The sequence below is a fragment of the Dipodomys merriami genome, unplaced genomic scaffold (assembly GCF_024711535.1).
Source record: "Dipodomys merriami isolate MVZ:Mamm:240054 unplaced genomic scaffold, mDipMer1.0.p SCAF_1315, whole genome shotgun sequence".
In the NCBI taxonomy this organism is placed as follows: domain Eukaryota; kingdom Metazoa; phylum Chordata; class Mammalia; order Rodentia; family Heteromyidae; genus Dipodomys; species Dipodomys merriami.
The window spans coordinates 127,589-154,203 of record NW_027202622.1 but is presented as its reverse complement, the minus strand read 5'-3'; the positions used below and the strand labels follow the sequence as shown (position 1 = coordinate 154,203).

Below are 26,615 nucleotides of genomic sequence, written 5' to 3'. Positions count from 1 at the left end.
AATGCTGCAGTAAACATAGTTGTGCTGGTAGTTTTAGTGTGGTCTTGTTTGTAAACATTTGGGTAAATGCCCAAAAGTGGGATTGCTGGATCATAGGGGAGATCTATGTGAAGTCTTTTGAGGAACCTCCATACTGCTTTCCAAAGTGGTTGAACAAGTTTACATTCCCACCAACAATGAAGTAAGGTTCCTTTCTGTCCACATCCCCTCCAGCATCTGTTGTTGTTAGAGTTCTTGATTTTTGCTGTTCTAACTGGAGTGAGGTGATATCTCAATGTTGTTTTGATTTGCATTTCTTTTATGGCTAGGGATGTTGAACATTTCTTCATGTGTCTATTGGCCATCCTTCTTTCTTCTTCAGAGAAGCTTCTCTTTAAGTCTTTCGCCCACTTATTTATTGGGCAGTTGTTTCTTTGAGGATTTGTTGTTGGGTGGTTTAATTTTTTGAGTTCCAAGTATGTTTTAGATATGAGACCCTTGTCCGTTGTATGGCTAGTAAAGATCTTCTCCCAATCGGTGGGCTTTCTATTGATCTTGCTAGCTATGTCATTTGCCCTGCAGAAGCTCTGCAACCTTATGCAATCCCATTTGTCCAACCTTTCTTTGATTTGTTGTGCTTCCGGGTCTCTATTCAGAAAATTTCGGCCTGAGCCAAGGAGACCTAGGGTTTCTCCTATTCCATCCTGTAATGTTTTCAGAGTGTCTGCTTTGAGTTCAAGGTCTTTGATCCATTTGGAGTTGATTCTGGTGCAGGGTGATATATAAGGATCTAGCTTTAGTTTTCTACATGTAGTTAACCAATTTTGCCAGCACCATTTACTGAAGAGGCTGTCTTTCTTCCATTCTATTGTTTTAGCTCCCTTATCGAAGATTAGATGGCTATAGGTCTGTAGGTTCATTTCTAGGTTTTCAATTCTATTCCATTGATCCTGAGGTCTGTTTTTATGCCAATACCAAGCTGTTTTGATTACTATGGCTTTATAGTAGAGTTTGAAATTTGGTATTGATATTCCTCCAGCAGTATTCTTTCCGTTGAGGAGCGTTTTTGCTATTCGGGGTCTTTTATTGTTCCATATGAATTTTTGGATTGCCTCTTCTATTTCCTTGAAGAATGAGGGTGGAATTTTGATAGGTATCGCGTTGAATTTGTAGATAGTCTTGGGAAGTATTGCCATTTTCACAATGTTAATCTTGCCAATCCAGGAGCATGGGAGGTTTTGCCATTTTTTAAGTTCTGTGTTGATTTCCTTTTTCAAGATTTTAAAGTTTTCATCATAGAGGTCCTTCACTTCTTTAGTTAAGTTAATTCCTAGGTATTTTATTTTTTGTGGGGCTATTACAAATGGAGTTGCTTTCCTAATTTCAGCCACACTTTTCTCATTGTTGGCATACAGAAAAGCCATTGGTTTTTGGGGGTTAATTTTATAACCTGCTACTTTGCCAAAGTTTTGAATCAGCTTGAGTAATTTGGGAGTGGAGTCTATGGGATTCTTTAAATACAAGATCATGTCATCTGCAAAGAGGGAGAGTTTTATTTCTTCTTTCCCTATTTGGATCCCCTTTATGTCTGCATCTTGTCTTATTGCTGTAGCTAGGCATTCTAATACTAGATTGAAAAGAAGTGGAGAGAGTGGGCATCCTTGTCTTGTTCCTGAGTTAAGAGGAAATGGCTTTAGTTTTTCACCATTGAGTATAATGCTGGCTGTAGGTTTGTCATATACAGCCTTTATTGTATTGAGGAATGTTCCATGGATTCCTAATTTTTCCAAAACCTTCATCATAACGGGGTGTTGGATCTTGTCAAATGCTGTTTCTGCATCTATTGAGATAACCATGTGGTTCTTATTCTTGCTCCTGTTGATGTGATGAATAATATTAATTGATTTGCGTATATTGAACCAGCTTTGCATCCCTGAAATGAATCCTGTTTGATCATGGTGTATGATTTTTTGGATGAATTGTTGAAGTCGATTGGCCAAAATTTTGTTGAGAAGTTTTGCATCAATGTTCATCAAAGAAATGGGTCTATAGTTCTCTTTCTTTGATGAGTCCCTGCCTGGTTTTGGGATGAGGGTTATGATGGCTTCATAGAATGTGTTCGGTAGTGAGCTTTCTCTTTCAATTTCATTGAAGAGTTGGAGGAGTATTGGTGTGAGGTCTGCTTTGAAGGCCTTTTAAAATTCCGCTGTAAAACCATCTGGTCCTGGACTTTTCTTAGCTTCTACCAGCTGCATTTGTAATGCAGCATGGAGGGGAAAAGACAGTGTCAGAGTTCATTCAGACACTAGTGAGCCACAGAGGAAGGGGCTTAGTCCTCTGTGTTACACCTCACCCATTTTCTCTGTGCGGTCCCTCAGGAGAATGGAAGGCTTCTGCCTGACAGCCTTCTTCTCTCTCTTACATCCAGGAGAGGAGCTGGCGATGCTGGAGGACATGAGCCTTGGAATCATGGACTTGAGGAATGTGACATTTAAAGTCACACAGGCCACTTCCAATGCATCAACTGACATGCTGCCTGTCATCACAGGAAACCGGTAGAAATATTTATTTAAATTTTCCAGTCAGCCAGAGAAGTGTTTTCACTTATGTTAATCTTTTGAGCTGCATGTTCCTTTCCTTTTCTTCTGTTTGGTCCTGTTAAAAATGAAGGTCATAGCCCCTTGTGTTAATATCACCTCCTTTAAAGTTCTTGCTTGGGGTTTGGATGTCACTAAGCCAGAGGCAACCCAGGGACTCAGACTGAACCCTGCTTGGGGTTCCTGATTGCCTTTCTAGTATCTGGGTCTCAGCTCCTCACCTCTGTTCATCCTCCCATGGCTTTCTTTCAGTGATGGGTTTAATGTGCGGATCCCTTTGCCAGGCCCACTCTTTGATACCTTGCCCCGGGAAATCCAGAGTGGCATGTTGCTTCGAGTGCAGCCAGTCCTCTTTAATGTGGGCATCAATGAGCAACAGACACTGGCTGAGAGGTATGTGCTACCCTTCTGGGACCTCTGTAACTGGTGTGATCAGTGATCAGTGTGCATGGATCCCTGGATATGGGTTCACCTCAACTTAGGAAATACCCTGTGGTCACAGGAGCACATTTCCAGTTCCAATGAGGAACTGTTAGTAGGCCGGGGCACAGTCATGTTTCCATGTTAAATAGGTCACTTTGCTGGCTATGAATGTCAGCAGGATTTGCTAGAGATACATGTGAGAGGGTTGCTAGACAGATTAGGCCACAGGTACCCTGAACTGGATGATACAGAGGCTGGTTTAGGAATTCTGAGAAAGGACCAACAGGAGAACAGTATTTAAGTATTATTGGGAAGATTTGGTCTTTATTTGTGAGGAGAGTAGACTGTGGCCCCAGGCTTCAAGACAGGTGAATCAGTGCCTTGTTGAACTCCAATCCTTGATGCGAGGGGGGGGTGAGGGGGATGTCTCATGTTTAGGGCAGATGGTGAGTTGGGCTCAGGCTAAGAAGCCATGCCAGGAAACAGAGTCCTCTGAGGTGGGAGCAGAGTTGAAAAGCTCATCACTAGGAGAGTGGCCTTCTTATGGGAGTCACCACTAAAGATGCCCTGGGAGATAAAATGACCTTCCCTGCATCTGGTAGATATTGAGCTGTTTCTGGGAAGGATTGAGGCAAGGCAGCTATGTTGAGCAGAAGGGAGGGTGGTGGAGGAGAGAACTGGAAGAAGAAGAGTTGAAGAATATAGGGTCTTGGTTTTGTTTGTTTCAGTACACTAGTGCATTGGGTTTCTGAGCTTTGGGGAGATTGCACAGAGAATGAAGGCTGTAGGCCCAAGGACAGGGCCAAGTCCTAAGGGAATATCCAACTAAAGACAAGTCATCATGGGCACTAGGGTGGATGGGCTATGATCCATGAGAGGTCATCTGGGTACCTTTTGGGGGATGTCTCATAAAGAGACTGAAACTTAGGCAGGTTATGAAACAGGGAAGTTGTAGGCTGGACTAGAGAGCTAGTTGTTAGGCTTCATAGCCTACATTTTTTTAATGATTACCTTGTGCCTTCCTTGCAAGTGGCATCCACTGCCTCTTCCTATGAGTATTTGGTTTAAAGGCACTTGCAACATGCTAGTGTACACAGGATACACCTGTATGCAGAGGAAACAATGAGTATCTGGGCATTCCAGAGGAACAGTTAGGGTGATAGGGTATTCCCGAAGATCTTCCAATGCCAGTTCAGGGCTGTATTTTCACTCCCCAAGCACATTACATAAACTTTATCCCTCTCCTAAGTCCTTCTGAGGCTGCAAGACATGGGGAGTGTGATCATTGTGGCTATAGATAGGAGTTTCTATGCCACACAAGGCAGACCTTTCAAGTTCTGGGTCTGGTACTATGTTAGTCACTTTCTATCACTATGACAGAATGTCTAAGAAAACAACTCAGAGAATTTGTTTTAGCTCACAGTGTCAGAAGTTTCAGTCCATGGTCACTTGACTCCTTGGCTTTGGGGCCTATGGATGAGTGAGGCAGAATACCATGGCAGAGGATATGAGGTAAAGGGACTTACTTTAAGGTAGACAGGAGGCAGAAAAAGAGCAAGAAGAACGGCCTGGGAAGAAGGTCTGCTTTTCAGAGGCAAGCCACCAAGCATCTATTTCCTCCAACTAAGCCCTACCTACCTGCCCATATCTTCGATTAATGAAGTTAGTTCCTTCTCATTAGTTAATAGCACTACCAGTGGCAACCAACCTTTAACACACAAGAAGTTTGTTGTGGAAACTTCATATCCAAATATAACAGGTACAGATCATGTTCTGATCATTTCTTAGTTGCATCTATAACAACTTAGACATGGTTTCTGCCCATGAAATATATTTAAGCTGTTACCAACACTGTAAAGATGACTTCAAGCTCAGGAGTATGAAAGTGGCCTATGATTTAGACATTCACAATAAATATTTGAGCGTATTCATTTTGTTAGCTCTGTTGGAGTGTGTTAGAAGGAAGTGATATGAGCCAGCTAATGATATCCCCTTAATGCCCAAAGGTTTGGTGATACGTCTTTACAAGAAGTCATCAATGTGGAGAGTTTGGTGCGACTAAATTCCTACTTTGAACAGTTTAAGGAAGTGTTGCCGGAGGATTGTAAGTATTCCTTTTCTCATAGTGTTTCCACCAGCCTATTTTTCACTTTGAATCTTGGAGAGAAGCTGCCTGCTTATTGACCTTCCAGACACCGCCTGGCTTGCCTTGCTGCCACGGATGTTCATGTATATATGTGCGTATGTTCATGTGTTTCAGCTGTTCCTTCCCTGTTTCTCACATACACATGCACAACAGTCCATTCATCTTGTCAAGCACTGCCTCATTGGAATTTTGCCCAGAATTCTTCCCTGGTGCTGCAGCCTCTGGTTGTCTCCTGTATCAGTTATCTTCCACTGTACATGATGTGGGGGTTCCCCTATACTATTGTAGGCATTTCCACTCACTAGTACATTTAGAGCCAGGCCTAAGCTTCTATGAGTTCTCCATGAACTTACTTCCATGGTACTAAAGAGTAAGATGCTGAGAAGATATTTCTTACTGTCTGAGAGGTCAGTGTGGCCCCTGTCAGGGTATCACCTAGAGGCAGACAGAATTCTGTCATATCTGTGATTTCTCACAGATTCCCTCTTTAGTTAAGACACTACTGGCAGCCTCAGAACTCAGGGAAGAGCCCAGGGATGATGTTTAAGTCTCCAGAATTCAGTTTAGGAAATCCAGTAGGTCCAAGTGTGGTGAGAGCTAGCTCCTGCCACTAGAAGAATCACACAGGAGCTAAAGTAATCACTCCTGTTACAGAGCTAAAATGAAATCTTCTAAAGGGGACCCAAAGAAGGAAGAGAATGTGGGCTGGGAAGATGTGGGCAGGCTTCCTTTACATACTGTTGGAAAGTGCAGCAGATTTTAAGGGTTTAGAGCTGAGAGCATAGAAGTAAAGTGAGCATTTTCAAGTTGCTTTTGAGCCAGGGGCTGGGCTAAGTACCCTGAACATTTTCCACATTCATTGTTGTCAGTCCCACAATAACCATTAGTGTTAGTGCCTGTGTCCAAATGAAGAAAGCATGCCTGGCTCTGAAGAGTGAGGAAGTTTTCCTGGGGAGGAATGGGAATTTCCTTCTTTGACTCTTTTAACTGGTAGTGACATAGCGTGGATGGGGTAGGAGATATTCAGAAAGGCTCTGCCTGAGAATCAGCTTCGAGTTGGTCCCTGAAGCCAGTGCTTGAAAGTGAGGGACACTAAAGGATCTGATACTAAAAGAGGTTGCCATCGTTGGTGGTAGCAGATTGGTGTTCCTGCTAAAAGCAAAGGAGCAGACAGACCAATATAGCTTGAGCTCCAGATGTAAATGGCCTGTTGGATGTACAGATGTAGAGGTTCCAAGTATGTGACATGACAGGAAAAAGGCTTAGGACATAATATGGAAGAGATTCTGCTGAAAGGCCACAGAAGGAGGGCAGAACCCTTGAGAATATCCAAGTACAGGTTGGCCTCTGTATAGTGATTTCTCAGCAAAATCACAGTAATAATGGGCTATTTGGAATGGACTCTTCTGATGCAAATATGGGTAGTGACTAGAGGGACAGGGCTAGGAGAGCTTAGAAACACACCTTCATCTCTATGGTTGACATCAGTCTGCTTAAGGTCTGAGGAAGAGGAACAAGATGTGTGAAGAGAACAGAGTAGGGTCCTGGAGAGGCCAATTGGAGATGACCTAGTAAAGAGGAAAGGGGAGGTAGGAGTCAGAGCTTGATGTCCTCAGGAATTCTTTTATACTGATATGAGGGAGGTACACACAGAGCCAGAGCCTTGAGCAGAGTAAGATGTAGCATGAGTGTGAGTAGAGTTATCAGGGCCAAGTTGCTCAGCTCTGGCTACCTGATTCCTGAGTCTTGGCCCAAGTATGATGGGTACAAGATGTCTGGCAAGATCTCAGAATACCTCCAGCCCACCCCAGATAATCCTAAGGTGCTGTGACCAAGGCAAAAAAGACCCTACAAAGACTCAGCTGCAGGTTATCGTGATGCAGTCACAGAGGCATCCTTGTATTTTTCAGTACCATTTAGTAGGAACAACAGATTTGTCATGCCCTTGCCCCGTGCCAGGATCTGATTCCCACTGCAGCCCGCCCTTTAAGGTGAGCACTGATCTCACACACACACTTGGAAGATTAAGACACTTAGGCCAACTTGGTGGATCTCCCCAGGAGCCACATCAAGCCTGGCACACCTCATTCTGGGTACTATAAGGGAATGTGACCGGCTCTGGACTACAGGATCTGAAATTGAGCACAGGAGAGGGACCAGGGACACATTGAGGATGTAATGCAGGTGGGAGCAGTGAAGGATGCTTTAGGGAGTAGATGCTTTCTGTGTCCCAACACTTTGGACTTGAGCAGTTTCCAGTGTTGCTGAGGTCCCAGGAGATGTTAAGGTAGTCTGAGGATGAAGGCCAGGGAAGGGTGAGGCTTATAGGAGTTAAAGCCAGGAAGCTGCAGGGGTGACCCAGATAATCTTTATTTCTGAGAGTGAATTGCTGGTCTGTGAGACTGAGAAGATTGCACTTACTCACCTGAATACTCTCCATTTCCTCCATGTATCCTCAGGGGCAGGTTTCCAGTAAAATGAAGGCTATAGAGAAGGTCAGCTAGAGGTGACAGTTGTGGTTGCTTTCTCCTCCTGAGGGTGAATGTCCTGATCTACCTACCTTAAGCTCTCTTCCTCTGGGCTCCCATACACTGATGCACTTTACAGATAGGAGCATGAAGTATTTCGTGAAGGATCCTGTATATACCAGAGTGAATTTGTCGGCTGGAAGCTGTATGTGGTTAGATAGTCCATGTATTAGATTTGGTTTGAGGCCCCAGGCACTATTTTCCTTAGCTCTGGCCTTGAGGGTCAAGTCATCTCTTATCTTTTAGTAACTCAATATGTGGTTATCCCTAGAGTGCTTGATTGATTGAATGGTTCATTGGGAATGGTTGATTCTTTTTTCTCAACTCAGTCTCAGGTTTCAGTCTCAGGTTTCTTTTCTTTTTGCCAGTCCTGGGGCTTGAACTCAGGGCCTGGGCACTGTCCCTGAACTTCTTTTGTTCAAAGGCTAGAACTCTACCACTTGAGACACAGCACCACTGCTGGCTTTTTTGTTTATGTAGTACTGAGGAATCAAACCCAGGACTTCGTGAATGCTAAGCAAGCACTCTGCCACTAAGCTACCTTCCTAGCCCTAGTCTTAGGTTTCTTAGGTAAGGTGATCTTACAGACTTATTTCAGAGTCCAGGAAATTCTGAAATGGATGAAAGACTGTCAGAGTTGAAGAGGAAAGCTATTAGAAAGAGCAAAGAGCTCTCTCGGAGCCATTCTAAAATAAGTCCCTCCAGTTATGGCTTAAGTTCCCCTGAAGGAGGCTGTAATTTTCAGATTTGCATTCTCCAGGTTTTCAGGTCCACTTAGTGGTCAGTACTCACTACATAAGCTATCCTGAATCCTTGGTGGTTTTGGAGACAGACCCTCCCTCTTCCTCCTTCCCTCCCTCCTAACTGCCTCTTTTAGAAGCACAAGAAAGAAGTTCCTTAGGTGTCTGCTATCTAGCCCTTTGGGTTTGCAGAAAGATGAAGTAACTTTCCCTTTGAAGGTGTCAGTAAAGGAAATGCAGGACTCACCATGCTTAGTAATCATATCCACTCCATGAATACCTGTCTGTCTCCTTGCTGTGGCATCCTTGAGTGAGCTCCCACTCCCTCTCTTCTCTTCTAGGTCTACCTCGATCTCGGAGTCAGACCTGCCTGCCTGAACTGCTGCGCTTTCTAGGCCAGAACGTCCATGCCCGAAAGAATAAGAATGTGGATATTCTGTGGCAGGCTGCTGAGGTACTTGTTACAGTGAGGGAGGGAGGTTACAGTGTGTCTGCTACCATCCATTGTAACAAAATAGGGACAGATCAAAATCTGAGCCAGGGTGGAAAGAACAAATTGCTCTCTATACCAGAACACATGAGACAGTTACTGAATATGTTGAAAGGCTCTGGAAGACATAGATATTGCCTGTGAGCTCATCCATTAAGACTGCTTGGATTCTGATAAGCTTGACACAGTCTGTCCTTGGGGCATTTCCAAGCCAGGCTGATAGTAATTGTCACCTTCTGAAGCCTATGCAGTTAATAAGTCTGGCTGCCTGCTGCAGTTTTAAGTACGTTCAAGGGAGACTCTGGTAGTCTTTTATAGCTCTTTTAAACATCCTTATCCTACATTTCTGCTCTGATTATCTTTCCCAAGTACTTAACACTGCACACATTTTCTCACAACTTAAACTCATGGAATTCCAAGCTCTGAGCCTGAATGTGCAGGTATATCAACAGCAGCATATTCTGCCTGGCACTGGAACTTGAGGTTATAAGGGGCCGGCACTGACAATCCAGTTCTCAGCCTAGACCAGAGGTGGGGGAAGGTAAGGCACAAGCAGGAGCTGGCCTGATTCTTTCCATCACAATGGTGAGAGACCAGCCCCAACTTAGTTTCCCTGAACAGCTCATCTGTATATATCATGGTCCTTCTTGTCAGTAAACTATTTTTCTGACCTAGTAACTACTGATTATAGCTGGTCTTAGTACTTGTCAGCCATTCCCAGACTGTATGCTTATTAGACCACATGTTTGAGACCTACCCCCCTTTTTTTTTCTTTTTTTATTTAAATACTGGGTTTGAACTCAGGGCTTCTGCTTGCTATGCAAATGCTCTCTCACTTGAGCTGTGGCCTCAGCTCGAGACTATGTTGTCATAACAGCCATTTTCTTTTTTTAAACTTAATTTAATTTTATTGTAAAGATTATATATAAAAAGGGTTACAGTTATATAAGTAAGGTAACGAGTACATTTCTTGTTGAACATTGTTATCCCATCCTTCATTTTTCTCCTAGTTTCCCTCTCCCTCTTGTATCCCCCTCCAATTTGTAAAGTTCATTTCCAACATAGTGTCTTGTGAGTATTGCTGTTGCATTGGTTCACCCTTTGTCCTTTGTCTCATCCTTCCCTTCCCCAAATCAGATAAATATATATAAAAGACACATGGTACCAAAATAAAAGTCTGACAACAGGGGATAAACCAAAGGGGGAAAAAGCAGGGAAAAAAAAGGAAATAACTTCACACAGTACATTAAAAACAACAGCAACAAAAACAACAAAAAAATGCCTCTTGTTTCCATATCTTGGAGTTCATTTTGGTTAGCATCATTTTATATGGTCTTATGTACATAGCTATTGAGCTATTGTAATCCTCTGCTACAACTATCCTAGACATATACTAATTATTACAAATGAGGGAAGCCATGGAGCCTATGTTTCTTTGGTCTGGCTTATTTCACTTAATATGATTTTTTCCAAGTCTTTCCATTTCCTTATGAATGGGACAGTATCATTCTTTCTGATGGAAGCATAGAATTCCATTGTGTACATATACCACATTTTCTTGATTCATTCATCTACTGGGGGCATCTAGTTGGTTCCATATCTTACCTGTGGTAAATATTACTGCAGTTAACATAGTTGTGCTAGCAGCTTTAGTGTGGCCTTGTTTGTGTTCATTTGGGTAAATGCTAGGAGTGGGATGTTGGATCATAGGGTAGTTCTACGTTTATTATTTTGAGGAACCTCCATACTGCTTTCCAGAGTAGTTGACCAGTTTACATTCCCACCAACAGTGCAGTAGTTTTCCCTTTTGGACACATTCCTGCCAGCACCTACTAATTATTTGTTTTCTTGATAATGGCCATTCTAACTTGGGGGAGGTAGAATCGCAATGTTGTTTTGATTTGCATTTCTTTTATGGCCAGAAATGTTGAATATTTCTTCATGTGTCTATTGGCTATTCTTATTTCCTCTTCAGAGAAGTCTCTTTTTAATTCTTTAGACTACTTATTAATGGAATGCTTGTCTCTTTGAGGATTTTTAATTGGGGGGTTTAATTTTTTTTTTAGCTCTAGGTGTATTTTTTATATGAGGCTCTTGGCTGTTATATAGCTAGATTATTGATGGCTATGACTGATCCTACTCTTGTATTGAATGAAGCTTTGAAGAGTGGACATTCTCTTTTGTGTATGATCTCATTATCTTCTTGGAGCTGCAAGACACACTAATGGAAAATATGAACTAGATTATTAGATGATTGTTCAGATCTCCCCTCTCTGGCCAAGCTGTCCTTTGACAGTGGTGTGTGTGTGTGTGTGTGTGTGTGTGTGTGTGTGTGTGTGTGTGTGTGTGTGTGTGTGTGTGTGTGTGCAAGTGCACATGCATACCAGTATCTAATATTTTTGGCTTGATTGATTGGAGATAGAGTCTTGAAGATGTGTGTGTGTGTGTGTGTGTGTGTGTGTGTGCAAGTGCACATGCATACCAGTATCTAATATTTTTGGCTTGATTGATTGGGGATAGAGTCTCGAAGATTCATCTTCCCAAGCTAGTCTAAAACCAAGATTCTCAGATCTCAGTCTCCTGAGTAAATAGTATTGCAAATATGAGACACTAGTATAGCCCTGACCTTTGACATTTAATTACAATAGAGCTATTTTTTTTGTAGCATTAGTTATGGAAGCTCATAGCTTTCACAGCCTCAGTTTTCAGGGGTTCTCTTGGTATAGGGCTCATCTGTTAATGTTTGCTCAGGCTGTGCCCAGTAGATGTGATGATGTGGGACCTTCACATCAGGGCAGAGGGTACCTTTAACATTCTTTTATTCCATTTAGAAGAGGGGACTGGCCATGTTGTGACATCTTCATAAAACAAGTGCCTTTGTGAACTTCAGAGTCCAGAGATGACACAGCCAGACCCCTGGACACTAGCATGGGACATGTACTTCCTTATTTATTCTCTTTAGGAAAAACACATAGCTCTATAGCTGAGAGCAGATACAGAGGCCTGGGAATGCTTTGTTTGGGAACCATGGTTCTGTTTCTCTATTACCATACATTAGATTAAATATAGGGGCTTGTTAACCATCCCCTGTCACTAGGCCAGAAAGACAGTCTGTCTTTGTTCCCAGTAGAGCACTGAAGTATCAAAGCATAGATTCATGAGGCTACTGGGGACTCTTGATGTGTCCATTTTCATAGTTCCCACTGAGCCCTGGACATCCCTGGGGTTGGATGATTGGGGGAAAAATAATGCCACACCGCTCAAATACCAAATTTTACAGAGTTTCTTTTCAGGGTCTTATTTCTTCTTATTTCTGAGTATAAACAAAGAGTCCGTGGCTAAATGGCTAGAATACCTTCGGTCAAGACTAACTCCTCATTTAACAGGTAGGCGGTCCTGACCTTCTGATCAGGGATGGTTGCTGGCCCATTGGGATGGAAGCCTGGCACTGTAGATTCCTTCCTAGACAAAAGCTTGCTGGATTTGGAGACTGTAACCTAGGAGTGTAGAGGAGCTGCTCTGTGTGCTACAGGGTAGTCTGGGGCTACCCTGTTCTCTCTTATATGAGCCATGCAGGGCCCTGACAGGTGTGGAGGTGGGGCAAAATGAGAAGAGCCTGTGGGGCCTGGTACTCAGAAGGCAGCTTTTCTGAACTGGTCCAATCTGTGGAGACTAGCAGGTCTGTTCTTTTTCAATGGCATGGAGATCTGGCCAGGGACCAGGGGATTCTTCAGGTGGCCTTGGCCTCCCAAGTGGGACTTGACAGTAAAATCCTGGGTGTCCCAGGAAGGTTCTAGTATGATTTGGATGGGGATAGCTGGTAAGAAGCAGTGCAGAACAGCAATAAAGTGTATAGAGTAGTAGCTCAGACACAGGAAGGGTAGAGTGGTAGGGATGGAGACAGGACCCTTGGACAGCCTGGCCCATTGAGGCGCTTATTTGTAAATGACTTGTTTTCTGATACCAGCTTAGGAGAACATGGAGTTGGAAGAAAGCTGAGACAGGCTAGGATTGAATGTGAGTTACTGCCTATGTCCCTGATAGGCCTTTGAGAGCCTCCCTCTATAGAAATGTACTGCCCTGCTGTGGACTCTGCCATCCTAAGTACATCTTGTTTCCTGTTAACAGGTCTGCCGCCGCCTTAATGGGGTCCGGTTCACCAGCTGCAAGAGCGCTAAGGACCGCACAGCCATGTCTGTGACACTGGAACAGTGCCTGATCCTGCAGCATGAACACGGCATGGCCCCACAGGTCTTCACACAGGCCCTTGAGTGCATGCGCAGGTGAGTGCTCTGTCAGGCTACCGCCTGCCTGACTAGCTGCCCGCCCATCCACCGCCTGTGTAAACTGCAGATGAGATGGTGCCGGTTCCCTTACCCCACATGGGGCCCAATGCCCTGACATTGTAGTTTAACCCCTAGTCAAACAGCTGGCCCTGTATAATTCAGGCAGCATTTCCTTAGAGGGCAAGGCAGGGGAGCAGGACTGCACTGAAGCAGAATGAGAGAGGCAGGCTTGTGGGTCGTGCAGTTTGGTGGGGATGGAGAGTGACACTTGGCCTCCTTGCCTGGATGTGGGTGGGGTCTAGGGCTCACACTGTCTCAGTGGGCAGCTGCTGTTTGCTATTGTACATTGTATAGTTCCAATTTTGAGTGAGGAAGTACGTCTGCAGGTTGCACTGGTTTGCTATGCTTCCATTCTAGTCGTGGACACAGTTTGCTTCTATGAGCAAAGTGTCTACTGAGTGTTTTATGGTGACAGCTATCAGTGTGCCCTGGCCACCTCACCCTAATGACACCCTGATTTTGAGGCAGCAGGAGTGTTTGCAGAATGAAACCCATAACTCAAACTGTCTACTGTTGATCAATGCCTTGTTTCAAGCACTGCTGGGCAGCTCCCTACCTCACATACCACAAGAAAGGATAAGAAACCTGGTTTTCCTGTCTCCTTCAATGTAGTCACCAATGCTGTTAAAGTCTTGTTTCTAACGGTCACTTCTACTGAACGTTCTGTATCATTTGTCCTCTCACCAAATTCTTTAAAGTGTTGTGATTCTCTTATCCTTTCTGTATGTTTCTGCCGTTTGGCCTTCTCACAATAATGCATAAGTGATGCATGAACTCCTGCCTCTTGATAATAGCATTTTGTAAAAATGGCACATTTTTGTCTTTGTTTTGTCACTTGAAGTTCATTAAAACCTCTGTTAAAGTTCCTAATCCCTTTGTTCCTTTGCTTATAGCAGTGGAGAAGCAATGGAGATTCAGAAATTCAGGGATATTCAGGGTACTTCTTAAAAACTGACTTAAGAACCCCACCCTCAAGAACCTCAGTACCCTTAGGTTCCATGGCCAAGGTAACCCTGGTGCTGGAGGGGTAAAAGGGTGCATCTATACCATTAGTGCTGCATGGTTGGGGTGAGCTGCAGACTGCCAGAGAAGTGAGGATAAGCTAGAATAGAGATCCTTGTGTTTATAGAAGTAGAGCTCACAATCGGGTCTAGTCAGTAGACAAGACCCAAGTTAGGCTTAACCCACCCTCCAGTTTTGAGCTCTTAGGCCACATTTGGGCATCTAGGTCTCAGGCAGCCAGGGATGGAGTGACCTAAGGTCTCTCCTTTAAGTGAATGCCAGGCCTGCCAAGCCTCGAACACTGGAGTGCCACCTTATTCACTCACTTTAGCCCATCTGGACTTTTTGTATAGGACAGCTCTGTGTGTGTGTGTGTGTGTGTGTGTGTGTGTGTGTGTGTGTGTGTGTGTGTGTGTGTGTGTGTGATGTGCGCATGTGTGTGTGCATATGCGTGGGTGCGTGGGTGCACATATGTGCTGCTGTGGATGGAACCCAAGGCCTTGAGCTCTATCACTGAGCTACATCCCCAGAACAGATAGTGATTATAAGTATTGTAACACATAAAGCATTTTTATCACATGCATAACTGATGCTTCTAGTAGGAAAATTAATAAATGAAGTTGTCTCCTCTCTCTCTCCCTCTTCCTTCCCCTCCCTCCCTCTCTCTCTCATCCTTCCCTCTTCCTTCTCTCCTTTTCTACAAACAAATATCTGTATTCCAACTATTTTCTCTGCTAACATTATTTGATGATAGATATGATCATACATACATATATATTGGTGTGGGATCATTAATCCAGTCCCTGAATAACACATAAAGACATACATATGTACAAGCACAATTATATTTACAGTTTTTTTTTTTTTTTGGTCGGTCCTGGGGCTTGAACTCTGGGTTTGGGCACTGTCCCTGCGCTCTTCAGTTCAAGGCGAGTGCTCTACCACTTGAGCCACAGCGCCACTTCCAGTTTTCTAGTGGTTTATTGGAGATAAGAGTCTCACCGACTTTCCTGCCCGGGCTGGCTTTGAACCGTGATCCTCAGATCTCAGCCTCCTGAGTAGCTAGGATTGCAGGCGTGAGACACCGGTGCCTGGCTTTATATTTACAGTTTTACCTATTGTCTTAGCCTACTTTTTCCACTTAACTATTGTAAGTGTACTTTTATGTTAATAAGTATAATTCTTGTCAGTTTTAACATCCCATATTTTTCTAACTTTTCACTGATTAAATTGTATTTGATTTTCAGTATTTAATCAAAGGTAGTACAGTCAATATATATTTTTCTATTCATGTGCAATAGACTTTTTCATTATTGTGACAGATTCTTGAGAAAAACAACTTAAAGGAGGAAAGCTTTATTTTTGGCTCAAGTTTCAACTGAACAGTACATGTTCAGCCGACTACATTGCTTCAGGGCCTTCAGGGTGTGAGGCAGAACATCCGTGGGGGAGAAGTATAGTAGAGCAGATCTGTTTAGGGGGAGTGTGGAAAGAGAGAGAGGCAAAACCATTATACCAATATAATAGAATGGTGAGCTGCCTTGAAAGGCCTTGCTTAGTAAGTTAGTTCATCATTCTACAAGTATCGGGAAAAGGACAAAATGGAGATAAGTTTTTTGCTAGAATTTAATATGAGTGGCTTCCACTTCATTTCCTAAGTCCTGGCTCCCATCTGAAACCTCCTGAATAGTTTTTACTGTCTGCATTCCTATTAAGCATTCTGGTGTTTAGAGTTCCCATTTAGTTGCCAATTAAACTCTACTTATGGCATTCTAAGATTTTTCTAGCCAACTTCTTCAGGCTTTTCCAAATTCCTTCCACAAACCAATTACAAAGGCTTCAGGAAAACCACATTTGTCAAGGTTTTTCACCGCAGTGACCTCATTTTTCTGTTCCATCACTTCTGTGACACAGTCCCTGAGAAAAGCAATTGATGGGAGGAGGATTTATTCTTCCTGTCAGCTTCAGAGGCTTCAGTGCATGATTAACTGGCTCTGTTGTTTCTGGACCACAGTGAGATACACACATCATGGTATATGACCATGGTACAGCAAGGAAGCAGAAAGCAGCACAAAGGAACAGGTCAGATACAAGATAAACCCTTCCCTTTGTGACCTACTTCCTCCAAGTAGCTTCCACCTTCCACAGTTTTACCCCCTCCCGCCCCCATATTCTGCACATTTTTCATCCAATTAGTATATTAACCTCATGATGAAGTCAGAGCCCTCATGATCCAGTCAATCCCCCAATACCCACTTCTCAACACTGCTTGCTACAGGGACAAAGTCCTTACTCTATAAACTTTGTTGTTGTTGTTGTTATAGTTTTTAATGTACTATGTGATTTCTTTTTTCTTGTTGCTTAATTGGAAATAGAGACACATGGACTTTCTGGACTAGCTTCGAACCCCACTCTAAAAACTTTTTAGGGGAACACTTCATATCTAAACCACACACCATGTTTGCTAAAATAGTTCTTTAGGTTAAAAAGCCTACACCTTTGTAACTAAATAATTTTAATACAAATTAGCAAGCTGCTTCCATACTAGTCACACTCCTGTCCAAAGTTTCCTGAAGTATCCATCTCTACCCTCATTGGTCCTGTCATTACTTTCTCCATTCTGAGCTCAGAAGGCTGTATTTCATGGGGGACAGGAACCCAAGATTCTGAGCAGGAAAGAACTTTCCTTATATGGGAGGGCGCACCATTCCCTAACCTTGCTCTGCTTCTTACCCCTTGCCACAAATTATAGCTAGAACCTGCAGCTCACCTGAGAACCCTTACGGGGGAGAAATTAATCTCACCCATGTTTTTGAGCAGAGGAGTGCATTTTGGCTTTCTTTTATCTTTGTCAGATGGAAAGTAGAGCATTCAGGGAGAGGTAGATATAGGAACAAAGCCTACACTTTGCTGACTCTTGGAGGCCCAGGGGAAGAATGGCCAGAGTTAGGCTGTTCAGCAACCAACACACTACACACTGATCTACAGTGGTTGCCAATTTCTGTGACATAAATAGGTGCCCATTTGAAAATAGGTGAGCCAGAACCCATTTTAAGCTCCCAGAATGGCACTACTCAACATGAGGTTGGGAAGAGAATCACATACTTAACTTCTAAAAAGTGCAAACATGACTGTCTAGTGCTGAGGATAATGGGACAAGCAGAAGTGTACCTTTGTCCCTTGTCAGGGGCTGAAACCCTCACATAATGGGCCTTCCTGAGTAGCAGTGACTACCAAACTAGCTTAGCATAGAATGTGACCATCAAGCAATGCTTGCCAGCTTGGAAAATGTCTCTTACTACAACAGCACAGTATAGCAAGGCCATTCCAGAGCTTCTGGGTTCCATTTCACTTCAGTACATTTCTTTACTTCTCTTCTTCCTTTCCTTCTTTTCCTTTCCCTTCCCAACCCCCCTTTTGAGCCCAGGCCTGATGTGCTTTATCACTGACCTATGCCCACATTTTCATTTCTTCTTCAGCACCAAACAAAGGAAAAATAAAAAATGTCTAATGTGGAGTTGGTTGAATTTCTTGGGGCTCATCTTGTAGAAAAGAATCTTGTAAGGTACACCCTGCCACTGCTCAGCCTGAGACCTCCCCCAGGCTGGGAGGAATATGCATAGGGTTCAGACCTGGGATAAATGCTTTTTGTTTGTGTTCATCAAGGGGCAGTTTTGGCCAACTCCATTGTTCCAGCTCCTGCTCAGGCATCTGTGAGAAGGTCAAACCCCTGTGGTTCTTCATGTTCAGCTTGCTTCTCAGAAATGCCCATCTGCAGCATGTGGGGGCATGGTGGGCGGCATGGAGCTGTGCTTGGCCAACTGAGAGAGGGTGAACATGGAAAACCATTTCTTCAACCTACATGTGTTTAATTTCAGTAGACTGCAGTATTTTTTCTTATTTTCACTTCTCTTTCTCTCCTCCTTTCCTGTAACTGTGCTGGTTTTGTTTTGGTCTTCCTTTTATACCCTCCTTTGCATATCATTTTTTCTTTCTCTTGTGGTTTCATTCCATTCTTTTTTTTTTTTATCTTTTGGTTCTCCTTTTTTTTTCTTTTGCATACTTTTGGGTAAAATCCATCGCATGTGTATCTTTTCTTTCTTTCTTTCTTTCTTTCTTTTTTTCTTTTTTTTCTTTTCCTTTCTCCCAACCTTTTTCCTTTTCACAGCATTGGAACACGGGAGGTAGTCACCCAGAAGAACTTGAGCGGCCTGGTGCCCATCCGAGACTTAAGGCTAGACCCCAGCCTCCTCTGTTCCATTCCTCTATTAGCTCTGAGCCCCAATTTACTGATTGTGTGGCTCTTCTTGAGCATAGCATACCTGGTGACCAAATTGCGTTGTAAATGAGTATCATTGTGAAAAATCAATAACAAAAGTGCCCGCATATGTCCAGCTACCGTGTACCTAATTGGACAGAAGGAAGGTGTCAAAGCGTGGTCTGCCAAGAAATATTTCATGCCTTACAGTTTGACGTTTCATTCTTCTGAACTGTAAATACCTGCCAAATTATTTCGCCAAGAGGACTTGTTCATTTCAATCATGCAGCGTCTCCAGTGCTTGTAACATGTTCTTACGGTGCCCTGTTACTGCATTATTTAACTGGCCTGGAATTACTTGTACCAAATCTCTGGCCTTTTTATGTAAAACTATTTATTATTATTTCCTGTACATCTCATGTGCCCTGTTTCCAAGAGAAAGGGATTCTGTCTGAAAAGAATTTGTATATTTGATACTGTTCTTTAAGTGTATTGGTAACCTTTCCTTTCCTTTTGAAGAAAAATGAAAAGAAAAAGATAGATGCTTTATAACTGGCTTCTCTTGACAAACCTATTTAATAGGACATGTACTTTCTGCTTTCATTTTAAAGCATAGTCCCTGGATTATTGTAGCAAAAAGTTTGTGGCATTATAACATCTCCTTGCTTATGTGTATTATTTCTACTTGGGGATGATACAGCTGTGAATACAGTAACACATTGTACAATGTCAGGAGCACATAATGATAACATGTTGCACATGGCTTCAGATTTACTCTTGACTGGATTATTAAACAGCTTCCAGAAATTAGTGCACACAGTAACAAAAGGCTGTTAAAGTTACATGCATTTATTTTTCTTGAAATAACATTTTTCATTTAAAATTACCTAATTTTAGGTTAAAATCATACATCTTTTATCTTTTACCAATCAAGTATTATTAATAATAATCAACCAAAAATATGAAAAAAAATAAACAAAGGAGGCCTAACTTGTGAGCAGTTGTGTCAGGTAGAGCTGTGAGAGAGAAAGGCTCACTTTCACTTCTGCTGTGTTACAATGTCCTAAAACAGGATGACTTGAGATTTTAGCATTCATACGTGGCAGAGGGTAATTATGAAGAGAGCCACAGAAAGTGTGGTGAGGGAATGTTCCCCACATTCTGAGAGGAAATGCAGTGGCTTCTCTGTCTTCTGGTTTATGATATCTTGTACTTCTATTTTGTTGCCCTTCAGCTAGTTCCCCCATCTTCTGTATTTTGTGCAATGGATTTTTTTTTTTACCAGTCTAAAGAACTGGAGTGAGTTAGAAAAGCTTATGTTGCCAGAATCATCGCCCTTGTACACATAAACACAGTTCACTGCAGAATCTGGTCTCTCCATTCTCTCTTCTAGCCTTGCAGTTCTTACTCTGTGGAACCACCTAGGGTACAGGTTCTAGGAGTCAGAGAAGCAGTTGACAACAAATGACAAATGTCATACAGTTTAAATTTTGCAGTATAAGGCCATCCTAGAAACATACTTCTTTATAGACCTGCTGATTATTGCAAGATCCCCAGGGACCTCTGTGTTACCCTGTGGGTGAGTATATTTGTCTTTTCTAAAATAACTGTGGTGGCTGTTCTGTGGCATCCTTTAGCAGAGTCTTACTGACTGTTAATCAGTTGTTAGTGGCAAGTTTTAGCAACATGCCTTAGTCACTTGACAATGTTTTATTTAATTTATGATTTTCTGAAAGGCATGTTACATATTTACCTTCTTTTACTTCAAGGTATATACTTTAGCTCTGAACCATTTTGTTAGCATCATTTGAAAGAGGGAGGGTAGCGTCCACAGCCATATTTCATCAGCAGTGTGATTTCTGCGCTGGATGGCACCCTCCTGATGCCCATGGTTGTGACCTCAATACATACTCTGGCCTGGCAGAGCAGAGACCCCACTTAGATAAGGGTAGACCTCTGATTATAGGACAGTCTTCCTGTCTCAGAGCCCCAGAGAGCTCTGTGGCACTTTGTGGGGCTCCTCTCAGGACCCACTGCCCAGAAATGGCTAGCCATAGCTTGCTAGAAGAGCTCTTCCAGGACAGGGCCCTCCAGGACACCATAACCTGACATCCACATGACCGATGGAGATGGCCAGTACCACCTTCCTGTCCTATATGGAAGAAATGAGAAGGAAAAAAGGAGTAAGTTCTTTGTTCTTTTCCCCCAAGAGATGGGTAAAAGGCAATATACCACCCTGAGCCTCCAGTTAAAGAGGGGCCAGTGCTAGGTAGGATACTGCTGCAGGTGATTAAGGTGGGGGAGGTTCTTTAAATATCTGTTTGCCCTTTATGCTGAATTTCAATGTTGTTAAGACCTTTTACTAATGAATCAGGACAAATACATATTCAAAATCTTACTTGCCTTAACAAAAAGTCAGTAAGATGAAAGTGGGATAGGGAGATCATTCAAGAAGGGGATTAGTGCTGTTTTGTTATGGCTTTTAGATTGCTTCTGGAATCATGTTCATGCTGAAGCATTAGTGATATCATTCAGCTTTTCAGCAAGTATGACTGTCACTGCTTACTCTTTACTCCTGTGCCTTGGTTCAAACAGAGATATTAAAATGATGTTATATTCTCCCTCCACAAAGCAACTTCCCAGAATCTGCTGTGGCAGTGATAGGATGCTAAGGCCTCCTGGAAGGGAAAGCTAGAGATTTCTTTAGGGTTTTCATTTGAATTTTCATTTCAAAAATAAATGTTCATGGGGTTGGAAGAGCACTTGCCTAGCAAGACCCTGGCCCTAAAAAAGAAAAAGACCATGGCACCAGAAAAAGAAAAGAAAAATAAACATCCTCTGGCTAGTTATGGTAGCTCACACCTGTGATCCTAGCCTCTCTGGAGGCAGAGGCAGAAGGATCTTGAGTTCAAGGTCAGCCCAGGCAAAATTCAGTGAGATCAAAAGTTGGTGAAACCCTATCTCAACAAAATATAAAAAAAAAAAAAAAAAAAAAAAAGTATGTGGCCATTGCTGAAGTGGCAAGCACTTGCCTAGCAAATGTTAGGCCCTGGGATCAATCCCAGTACCTGGGGGAGGAGGAGAGATGGGTGTACTGAAAAAAGTATAATTATTTTAAACTTGTGGCTTCAGGATAGTTAAATCTCTCTTGCTTAGACTGGAAAGACCTTCTGAACATGAGTTATTGCCTCCCAAAAATTAGGCATCCCACACAGTCATTGCTGGCTCTGTAGCGGGAAATGCCAGTTACCAAGGTCTGTCTTTCTCACCTTACCTTGTTGCTGACAGAGTGCCAACTAACAGATAGCTGAGCTCACACAAGGATACTGGCAGGATGCAGAACTAGTACAGCAGCCAGATTTTATAAACAACCATATAGGAAAAATGATCTAAAAATGAAATTGAAATCAGCTGGTAATCTTGATTATAGTTTCATGTACATTATTTTCAGTGTTCAAAACCAGGTATTAGCTCCTTTCATGTATAATACAAGAAAATATCAAAATTCACAAATTATTCTTCCTTCTCAGGGGAGTTTGGTATTTTCTAGTGATAGGTAGGTTTTCAGAAGTTTGTCTTTATCTATGGAATGGAGAAGCCATATGTGAAATAGTATGTCAATGTAAGGGCTTCCAAGGATTAAACATTAACTGTACATAGGATCTTATCGCTTCTGCTTTAAAAATAGAATTATATTTTTTTGATTTCTAATACTTTTTTATTGTGAAAATACTGTACAGAGGGGTTACAGTTACATGAGCAAGGTAATGAGTACATTTGCTATCAAGTATTGTTACCTCCTCCCTCATTTGTTTTTCCCCTACCATCCCTTCCCTCCCATCTCCACAACTATACTCACCCCCCAAACCACCTAAATTGTAAAGTTCGTTTTTCAACGTAGCGTCTTGTACATATCATTGTTACCATGGGTCAACCTGTATCCCTATTTAAGCATTTTGTTTTTTCCCTTCCCCTCCCCAAGTTGGAGAAGTATATATACAAGATGCAGAGAATGTTTAAATGTGATCATTATCAGTTGTTGGAGGCCTGGTAGTTACTGATATGGTCCAGGTGTTTTACTCAGGTAGCACTTATCCAGGTGAAGGCTTCAGGTTCTGAGATAAGAAAATATTTAACTCAATATATTGGTTAATAGCAACTAGGAGGATGCTTTTCTAAAATACGTACGGTTATCTTTTAAAAAGAATTACTGTCTTTCCAAAAGCTGTAATGGGACTGTCATTTTCACTTACAAAGGTGTGATCCGTTGCCAATGATTTTTTATATGTATAACATGGTCTTGATACAAATTGAATTTTTTTTAAAAACACCATTTCTTGGTGATTGCAAATTCTCCATCTCATATGGGGGATTTTATACTGAACTTAATAACTACTTGATTTCATTGCTGGTCTTAGAACAGTAGGAAAAATCAAGTTATACTGTGATTTGAGAAGGCATTTATATTGAAAATTGCTTTTTCCTGTCTTACGTCTACCCCAGAACATTTCTCAGAGAACTTCCCTGAGACTCTCACTGGGGATGTGAGGTCTACTGCTCTTCCTCTTGGGCATCATTTGTTTTACCAGTAGGTTGCCATGGCAACTCTCAATCAAATTTTAATAGGAATGTTGTTAGCAGTGACTTTCCCAGGGAAAAGCACCAGTGGGCTCTCTGGTTCAGTAGCATTTGTTTTAGAGGTGACTTCCACTTGTACGATGATAGCTAGCTACCACCAAAGACCTCAGTAAGGTCACTCCTACATAACACGCCCTGCAAGGCAGACTGCACAGGCCTATGGGATTGCTTTATACCCAGCTAGCTGTCTCCTAGTTGGGGATGGGTGTCATATCAGCCTTGAGAGCCAGACAAGCAAAATGAGCATTTTGAGTTTGACGTGATTATAGTGCTTGCTTATATCTGAAAGTACAGCTCTTTAAAGTCTTTGGTAAGAGTAGCAATGTTTTTCTTTTCATATTAAATTTGCTGTAAATAGAACCATTGTACCTCAAGTTACAATAGAACCCCAAATAATCAGCCCACAAGCACAAAAAAACCATTAACTTAAACAGAAAACCTGCTTCCACATAGATACCACAAAGCTTTCAGAAACGCAGCCTCACAGCCCCACACGCATGTGCGCATCTCTGTGCTTCTCCCTTGCCTCATTCAGAAGCCTGCCATCTTACGTCTGTATTCATTGAAGTGGTGAATTCAGCACCCATTTAAGTCAGTCTTTTCTAATGCTATGAAAATAATCAGTTCATTTCATCTTAGTTTAAGTCTTTTCTTTTTTCCTTTTTTATTGCTGTCATTTCTTGTGCTTGTTTTTTCCCCAGTGAGGGTTGTCGAAGAGAAAATACAATGAAGAATGTTGGAAGTCGCAAATATGCATTTAATTCCCTGCAGCTGAAGGCTTTCCCCAAGCATTACAGGCCTCCCGAAGGGACTTATGGAAAAGTTGAAACATGAACACACGGTTTCCTCTAATTAGCTGTTACATAATAATTGTGGGTACCCTCTAGTGCACATACGAATTCTTCAAGAAGACCTGAAGGATTGCTTTCATTTTTGTGATTTTAAAAAAATATTTCACCAAATAATCTTTGGAGCATGTTTTTATTTTTCCTGTTGGAAGGTAATAAGAGGTAATGTTTGGCTCAATAACTTGGAAAACATCGACTGTCCATATAATTAGCAGTCAGCTGTAATTATATGGCTCGCATCAATAGTTACTGATAAGAACCCAGCTAGGTTTGTCTGAAATGCCAGAAGACTTTTTCAAATGCCTCTACAAGCACTACTCACCTAACTTATTTTTCTACAGAGTAACTCAAAAGTGAGCACTGACTCAAAATCTCCTTTTTAAAAATCTGAATGTAAAACAGTAATACATTAGTTAGTTTCCAGGCAGACCCACAAATATTAAGTCAAGCTGGAGCTGTCTTGTGCAGTGAGACAACTGGTTCTAATGAATCACCCAACACCTGCTGCCTGTGAAACTCAAGGTTGAAGGAAAAGCTGGGCTTCACCATGAGCTAAGATTTTATGAGATGTCACTGGCAAAGGGGCTCACACACCTGGGGCCACTCATTTTGCCCCTCATGAGCTACAGAACAAGGTGTCAGCTTAGACAAAGCCAGATATGATCTAGCTAGCTCACAACTGGCTATGCCCACAGGGCATCCTTCCCTTTTCTGGATGTTGAATTACAGCAGGGACCTGAAATGTGGCATGTCTAACTTCTGAGAGAAAAGACTCAGATGGAGAATTTATAGTAGAAGTAGTGGAAACAATATTTCAAAACAAATGTTCTTTTGCAAGATTTACATTAGATCTTCTAAAAGACAATACAATCATGTTTGAATGCCTGATGCAAGTGTCTTATTTTTAAGTTTGCAATAATTGTTACTTTTCTCAGCTGTTGTATGACTATTGAGAAATGGTGGAAATTATCTTCTCAAATGAGATTTTGAAAGGGATTTATGGGCCAGGAAACTTATGTCTGGTCATCTGTTATGAGGTAATTGAGTCTTGTCTGCACATAGTATAATTTTCTTTCTTAGAGGAGTTTATATGTCTTATCAGTTCTGTTTATCATGATGTTTACATATTAAGACTGTAAAAGAAATATATGTGGCACATATTGATGATTTGTAAACACCTTGGAAACTCTTAAACCTAAAGGTCTAGATCATTTTTTTTTTGGTTCCTTTAGAAATGTAACAAACTTTGCCTGGGGCTGGGGCACAGGCAGGACCAGTTTTTGGCAGGTACAGAGGGCTGGCATCAGGTATTCAGAAATCAGTGGGTAAACAGCCTGCTGTCTCCTGATTCCTGCCAGGAGGAAGGCCTGCTTTAATAACCGATGGTTGCAGTTTACTGTCCCTCCCTCAAAGAGCTGGCAGTGGAGAGTCAGTGGAGAACTCTTACCCACTAGGTCCTTCCTCACAGGTGACTGCTTGTGTCTGGTTTTCCTCCTATTCAAAGGTTATTTTTATTTTTCCTTAATATGGCTGAGTTAGCCCTTTCCCTCCCTGCCATTTCATTCGATTTGTAATTTTTTAGTTCCATCTTTTCTCATTTTGACATCACTGCTTTAAAAAAGGATTCCTCAGCTGGGCACCGGTGGCTCATGCCTATAATTCTATTTACTCCAGAGGCTCAGATCTGAGGTTGGCCATTTGAAGCTAGCCCTAGCAGGAAAGTCTGTGAAACTCTTATTTCCAATGAACTACTTTAAAAAAGCTGGAAGTGGAGCTGTGGCTCAAGTGCTAGAGTGCTAGGCTTGAGGAAAAACCTCAGGGACAGCGCTCAAGCTCTGAGTTCAAGCCCCAGGACTAGCACCAAAAAAAAAAAAAAATCCAAAACAAACCCTCAAAATTAAATGTCACTTGTTATTTTCTGATTTTTTTTTTATTGTCCAAAGAGCATTAACTCTGTTTATAAAGGGAATATTAGCAAATGTTGAGTCATGTGACAGCAGTTTTGCATGTAGTACCTTTACATGAATTATTTTTCCAATTTTTGCTTCATATTATGTCACCATAAAACTCTTCGAACTTGGTTACTCACACAGAAAAGACTCAGGCTTCGGTATTCTCTCGGAAGATTTTGTGACCTATATGCAGCACATGGCGCAGGGCACAGGGCACAATGAGGGCTCAGACCCCTCCTGGCTGCATGGAGGTTCGATAAGCTGTTTGCTGTACCAAGAAGGCAGTTGTACAGGTTACTGTCACGTAAAGGTTCCCTCCAGCACCTCCCACCGTTTGTAAAGAAAAGCTGAGGTGCGTGGACAGCTGGGAAGGCCATGTGGGCTCTGTCAGAGCTCCCGAAGCAAGCTGCCTGTAGTTCCCCTTAAAAATGTAAAGATATTGTATAGTACAGTTTCCCCCACACAGCTGTATTTGCCAAGGTTAGTGTCTTAAAATACTTTTATTTATTTGTTTTGGGCAGTATTAATATATATGAATATATAGTTTCTGTTTTATATATTCTTAGCTCATTCAGAGCCATGTATGCTGTAAATGTGCTAGTCTTTAGATTAACAAATAATAAATAACTGACAAGAATATTAAACTTGGTCTTGTTTGATTCATTCCC

The 26,615-nt window shown here is 42.1% G+C and overlaps 1 protein-coding gene across 8 annotated transcripts in view; it reads left to right on the top strand.

Annotated features, from left to right (window-relative positions):
* Positions 1–26,615, top strand: part of LOC138825022 (inositol polyphosphate-4-phosphatase type I A-like) — a 56,020-nt gene extending 29,405 nt beyond the window's left edge. For 3 of the 8 annotated variants that reach the window (XM_070019376.1, XM_070019375.1, XM_070019383.1), the window contains 6 exons: positions 2,408–2,534; positions 2,829–2,969; positions 5,006–5,103; positions 8,755–8,867; positions 13,032–13,186; positions 23,849–26,615. In XM_070019376.1, the coding sequence (XP_069875477.1) occupies positions 2,408–2,534; positions 2,829–2,969; positions 5,006–5,103; positions 8,755–8,867; positions 13,032–13,186; positions 23,849–23,981 (767 nt within the window). In that variant the 3' untranslated portion in view covers positions 23,982–26,615. The other 5 variants (XM_070019379.1, XM_070019380.1, XM_070019378.1 and 2 more) reach the window with 2 other exon arrangements.